General features: G+C 38.6%; 1 protein-coding gene across 1 annotated transcript; it reads right to left on the bottom strand.

Annotated features, from left to right (window-relative positions):
* Positions 1 to 3,091: 3,091 nt before the first annotated feature.
* LOC129258293 (uncharacterized) lies at positions 3,092 to 4,150 on the bottom strand. The gene has a single exon (XM_054896583.2). It carries the CDS (start codon positions 4,148 to 4,150, stop codon positions 3,092 to 3,094), a length of 1,059 nt encoding a protein of 352 aa, XP_054752558.2.
* Positions 4,151 to 7,157: the final 3,007 nt, after the last annotated feature.

Below are 7,157 nucleotides of genomic sequence, written 5' to 3'. Positions count from 1 at the left end.
GTAGTGTAGAATGATACCAAAAAACCTAAAGTTTTGTTCTGTTTAATTTCACTAGGCTGTTTATCTGCTTGGCAGCCTTCAATCCTGTACTATTGCATTTGAAACATAGTTTTATTGTTTTTATCTAGTTTTCTCTTTATAATATTTGTGTGTGTATGATCTTTTACATTTGATCATTGGCTGCCTAGCAATTGCATGTCGGAAATGAAGTACAGCAATAGAATCTTGCATCCCTCTCATGCATTTTTTTGAAATCTTTTCTGAAGAAAGTTTCTAAATCAAAATGTTCCAAATTTGAATCAATTTTCATAGCATATATATATATATAAATTTAGTATACAACTCGTACAGATGTCAATTAAGCTTGGTTATATATCTATTAAAGACATACTTGTCGCTATTAAAAGTGCCTTACTGGTTTTCAAGCGAATATTCCTATCTGAATAGAAATGTGTTTGGTCGTATCTAGGACATAAATACTCACACTCTTCTATTAATAGTATGGTCTTTGTAACTAAAAATAAACTGTTTTGACATCCACTCATTGCCCAAGACATATGCAATTTGTAGAATTAATGTTATTTTGGTTTTGATTTCAAATAGGAGTAAATTCATTTTCTAAGGATTCAAAACAAGGGCAAATTGCATGAAAAATAACATTAATAGCAACTTTGGTATCAATTGTTATTACCATGGATATCTTGGTCAGCAGCCAATCAAAATGAAGGTGAAGTTTTATGTAATGGATCCAGACATGTGCAAAGTGCAGAGGATTTTATACTAAATTCATTTTCAATGTTTTTTTTTGGGGGGTGGGAGTGGGGAACATCTATTGTTGCGTCCCCATAAAAACAAAAGATAGTCCTCTGCGCTGATGCCCATGGATCCACACTGTGTCACAGGAGATAAACACAATCAATCTCGATTTTTTAATTCTTAGAGGGGGGTTAAATGTATGAGATATATTAAAACATTGAATCTTAAATTGCATATTGTAAACCAGGGCCCTGTTTCATGAAGACTTATAATCAATTATGCTAACTTTGTGTAATTCCACTGAAATCTCGATTCTGATTGGCTCCTGAGCCCTGTTACCATGGTAGTCCCCATACTGGCAAAGTTACCATAGTTGTAAGTCCCTTTATGAAACAGGCCTCTGGACTGTCCTTATTGAGATAAATGCGACACTCTTTCAATTTAAATGTCGATAAGGCCCATACAGCTTACTTGTGGGATTTTGAATGTGGAAATAATTGTTGATTTCAATGACTCTAAAGTAAATATTCTAAATCATGCACAATGTATGGAAAACTTGCATGTGTAAATAGTTCTTTGTACAGCAAGACATACATAAATTGTCATAATAAAGTATAGAAGTATAAACAAAGAAGAGTTAACATGGTGCCTTTGTTATGATTTTAATAGAAATTCCATTTACAGAGTACTTAGAAATGTTTGTTGCAATGAACAAGGGTGTTTGTTAACAGAGTATTTGAGGTGGGGGCAGAGGCGGCGGAACATCAGGCTCGGACAAAGAAAGTGGAGGGGCACCTTTTGTCTGCCAAACAATAGGTGCCCCTCCACTTTCATTTTATGAGCCTGACGTTCTGCCTCTTCTGGGTGGGGGGTTCAATAAGTGACATCTCTTTTTTTATAATTTAAATTACAAGGGTAGTAGAGTTACACAACCCAGGCCTGTTTTTGATACTTTTTTTCTGTACTATTTTCAATGCCCCCTGCAAAAACCCACCGCCCCCCACAATGAAGGATGAAATGATTTGTTAAATATTGGTCTGTGAAATGTGATCCTTAGTGGATTTTTTTTTCGGGGGGGGGGGGGGATAGGAAGCTGGATGGGTTTGTGCTTTTGTGTTTTTGTTGGTGTTAAAATTCAGTGGAAACAATGTTAACTCATCATTGGGCATCATCGTTTAACTTGATTTCTTCTTTCAAATATTGAAGATATCAGGACTAAGTTATGATGGTAAACCAAGGGTAAATTTCCCAGTCGTAAATATTTTTCTTTCTTCTCTTTCGGGGAAAACATGAACTTGACGTGTTCGTGATCAATTTGAAAAAGAAAAAAAAAAAATGAGTTTACCTCCTTTGTCGTATGCCGAATTTTTATTAGAGATTTCTTTAAATTAGCTACTTGGGTATTATCTATTATACACACAGAAACACACACCCACAAGTTTTTGCCATTATTTTGAATACCAATATAAAATTGATATGTAGCAAATTTTGGTGATGAAAGCTTGATATGAAAAAAATACAATTCAGTTCTTGAATATAACAATGAGGCTGTTAACCTGTTGAGTTACCCTCATTCTCGTACTAGTATTTACCTACTAGGCCCAATTCTGATTAAGGGAAATATATCACTCGATACTTTAGCGCAATACCGGGGGGCCACTTACATTGACGAGTGGATACCATGCGCGACCAAAAAAACACGTAAAAAGGATGTCTTTTTCAAGATAGGGCACGTTACGTACGTAACGTGATAAGGGTGTCAAAAACACAAAAATATTGAAAAAAGGGTATCTATTTCGCTCGGAAAATATACGTGTTTAGGGTCAAATATGCGGGGATGATAAAACAAAATCAAAATGTTTCATAAAGGATGTCCTTTTTGCCCCAACACTACGTGTTTAGAGTCCGATTTGCGCGAGGTGTGGAAGGTCGGGCCTTACTAAACCAAAATAATGGTGTGTAACGTAAAACCAACGATCGGACGGACCCGTGACATAACAATAAAATATCGCTGTACTTGTTTAGGGGTTCATTTCAGGAAATACTGGCCAAGAGTATCGTTTTGTTTCCAATACTTGTTAAGGGGTGCATTTTCAGAATATTGAAAATACATCGCTGTACTTGTTTAGGGGCTCAATTCTGGGAATACTTGCCAATACTTGTTAAGGGTAGGGTTTCACACGCCAATACTTGTTAAGGGGTGCATTTTAAGAATATGGAAAATACGTGTTTAGGGTGCTTTTCAAGACCCCTTGGTCGCGCATGGTATCCACCCGTCAATGGAAGTGGCCCGTCCGGGGCGCAATATTCTCTTGTTATAAGAAAGACTCCCGAGTCAGTATTTGGCGAGGTAGTCATCAATCTTTTTCGTCACCCTTTTATTCTCCTCCGCCTGTTTGATCTTACCAAAATATACCTTATCAGTTTCTCTTTCCATCACCTTCCGGCCTTCCAGTTTCTTAAAATCATCATCAGTCTTTGTATGTAAATGAAGCGATCCATCGTCCATTGTGAATGATGGTAAACGGTATGCCTCTCTGCTCGTAGAACGACCACCGCCATGCTCTCTTCGATCAGGCTTTCTCCATCCTCGTGATCGTTTTTTCGTTGATGACCCGGTTACCTTGCGATCAGGGCCAGCTGCGTTTTGCTCGGGCCCAGAATTAGGTCGTTTCCCGCCATTCTTTGCTGCCTCGGCTTGCTCCTCTCGCATTTTTCGTTGCTGTCTCCTCTTCATGAGCTTCATCGTGGATTCGACTGCAGCTTCGGGGTTCCTCGAATTGTTTCCGTGCTCAAGGGAGTCTTGGACTTTCCTCTGAAGACGCCTGTAGACCGCCAACGCCCTTGTGGAGTCGAAAAGCCGCTCGGGAGAAAGGATGACGTCTGCCATTCGATGTCCCGACGAATCCATCGGGTTTGGTCGCTGTTGAGTGGTTTCTTCTTTCTCTTTCTCCATGGGGTCATCTTTGAAACGCACCCTTCTTTTAGAAGACACCCCGGGCGACCGACTCGAAGTGTTTCCAACTGGCGGAATCAGAGTCTGCGCGCGCGAAATCCCGGACGGCAACCCCAACAAGTCACCTTCACTTACGCTTCTGCGCATGCCCGGTTGACTTTCCGGCGATGCCGAGTTCCTCCTAATATTTGACGAAATCGGAGCGCCAATCCTGTTTCCTCCTCCGCGCAGATGAAATGGGATTGGGTCTGTGAGTCTCGCGTTTCGCTGATGCTCCAGTTCAACTTCGATCTTCCTTCTCTCGCGATAGATCTGACTCAGGGCAACCTTCTGCTGCCGAGTAAGAATGTCAATCTGGGAAGTGTATTTCTTCTCCAGGGCGATGTTCAAGAAGCGAAATTTCTCGGCCTCGGTTGACTTTTGCAGGCGAGCAGCCATGATGTTACCAAGGCAACCGCTTTTTGTTGGATTGTTATTCCTGAACCAACACAAAGTCTTGCTTGCTATGTAACAGTTCGGTGATTCCTATTTATCTTTTCCCTCGGATATGTTTTCATTTCCCATGATCACAAATATTACTGCATCACCGACACGAGTGTCGCTTATGGCCAGCTGGATGGGTCAAAATGAAATAGAACATTCCATGGAATTTACAACTATTTAATAGTTATAGATATAGATAGACTTCATTTCCAAATTAATTCAGACATCTAAAGCATATTCAAGGAAAAAAAATTGACCAGCTTTGCGAAATAATTTTAATAATCTATCAGCATGTGCACTGAATTTTATAAAATGTAAGTTCCATAATCAATTTATAGGCTTATTTATTTTATACTTGGTTTATGGTATGAGAAAGAAAAACGTTGTAAATGATAATTCCTTATTGAGAAAAATGTAATCTTGAAAAAGATATTCAAACACACATATATACACACACACCGTATATATATATATATATATATATATATATATATATATACAGTCTGAGAGGTATTGATAACATATTAAGATATTCATCTAGTCAGACTTTCTGAAATTCCCTGTGAATCAGACGGTAACGTCCTAGAGGTAAAGATCGACGGATTGATTGATTGGCGGATTCACACAATGATTCCTTTATATTTTCCAAATCACTTCGAGTTATGGTTATTTCAGTCTGAATATGACCATTAATTCATAGAACCTGTTTGATTTTATAGGCCTAAGTCCCCCCCCCCCCCCCCCCCAACGTGTTTTTTTTCGATAATAACTAGTTTTTCTATTCGTTATTTAGACTTTTCATAACAGTATTTCAATCTTATAAAAAAAATGTAACATGTCGTCAACTATAAAGTCTTTTGATCTAAGCGTTCTGTGCATAACATTTTTCTAACATTTCTCAATCAGCGATAGCGTGGACAATTTGTCGAGTTAGTTTGCAAAAAAAAGGATCAAAATATTAACAATTTATGATTGAAGAAATGTGACACTTCTATTCGCTACCAAGACTTACGAACTCTATTATTTTAACGCTTTTATGAAGAAAATCAGTCAGTTTTCTATACTATATTCCTGCTGCGTCTATTCGCTACGAAGACTTACGAATTCGATTATTTTAACGCTTTTATGAAGAAAATCAGTCAGTTTTCTGTACTATATTCCTGCTGCGGCTATATGATTTGATAATTCTTTACATAACCTTTTCAAATCCACGAGATAGGATGGAAAATTAATGAGTCAGATTGAAAAGAAAATGATCTAGATATTGACAGCCAAATTAATTTCAAATTACCTACCTGATGTGAGTTTTGATGGTTGAAATCCAGTTCACGAGACAGTTCGACCATTCATTATATTCCGGTATTACCAGCCTCCTATCCATTAGCTGTACGAGATTATGATTTTCATGTCAAATACAAATGTAATTTTAACAATGCTTTGTATGTCCAAGCCGAATCGCAGGCGTTGTTTCTAGGGTTACATAGATGAAATATACCAAGTATGCCGATTTTAAGGCTGTGTTTACATCGTCATTGTGCTCTAATCCAGTTCAGTCGATTGTTGAATATTGTTATGTCAATATTACTTTAAATGTCTCGAGGGGGGGGGGGGGTAGTGAATCACTGTACACCCCCACACTCACCCACATCCACACACACACACCCCCACACACAAACACTTCCCACACACCCACTCTAACACACCCCACACTCACCCACCCACCCACCCACACACACACCCTCACCCACAAACACACACACCCTATTGTAATCTGGCAATTGGTGACTTACAGTTAATCGCCAAAGCGAGGACGTGTGTTTAAGGTCTTAGAGTGGGCCTTAGCAAAAAAAAAATGATTTTAATCGACTTATCAAGCTGGGCTAATTTCGGACATACGTGCGCATATTCGCTAACCGGGGACGGTTCCTATCTGCTCCACACACACACACACACAACTTGAGTTTAATTGGCCCACCGGGAACCTTTAACTGTATGAAACAGTTAGAAATGAAATGAGGAATTGATTATCATGATTATCTGGACCAAGACATCCCTAGTTGTATGACGTCCTCGGTTGATGGGTAAAATGTCCCCAGAAGTAGGTAGGCCCTATACGTCATTCAAACTTACACGCGGGCGCATAAATCTTTTTTTTTCAATTTTTCATTTTGCAAATGTGAAGCAAGAACAGACTAAATATACGATTGATTGATTGATTGATTGATTGATTGATTGATCGATCGATCGATTGATTGATCGATCGATCGATTGATTCATTGATTGATTGGTTGGTTGGTTGATCCATTGACAAATGTTGCAAGTTGTACATTAAAGGGTGCGAATGTGTATTTTCGAGTGCAAACAGGAAAAAAAATGGATTGTACAGCAAACGGTGCCGCCACACTGCAAAAAAAAAAACGTTTGTGTTAAACTAGTGAACATAGAGGACCGCACCAATTATTTTACTCCAGTGTAATTTTTTTTTATGTCGGTTCAACATCTATGGGTGTTATCACAACACCGGGTTGGTACTTCTACACTCTTTGGTGTTATGTTCAATCTCTAGGGTCTAATCTTTAACACCTCAGGGTGTGGTCCTCTAAGGACGCCAACTGGTGTTACTTTTAAAACTAAAGTTTGTACAGTGCAGTGTTTTTCCCCTTGTGTGTATAACTTTGTTTATGATAAATATTTCGCACTCCACAAACAACCCTACATCTTTATATCTTCCACATTGCAAATGGATGAACCACCAGGGTGCTGTTTCATAAAGATGTTCGTAACTTAAGAGCGACTTTAAGAACGACTGGTGATCCTTTTTTACGCGGCCATCGCCAATTTATTATACCATTTACCAAAAGAAAGGATCACCAGTCGTTCTTAAAATTGCTCTTATCTTACGAACAGCTTTATGAAACACCCACCAGAAAAAGCTGATCACTAATTCCGCAAGCATTATACA

This window comes from Lytechinus pictus, chromosome 4 (assembly GCF_037042905.1).
Source record: "Lytechinus pictus isolate F3 Inbred chromosome 4, Lp3.0, whole genome shotgun sequence".
NCBI classification, from domain to species: Eukaryota; Metazoa; Echinodermata; class Echinoidea; order Temnopleuroida; family Toxopneustidae; genus Lytechinus; species Lytechinus pictus.
This window is presented reverse-complemented; position numbering and strand designations above follow the sequence as displayed.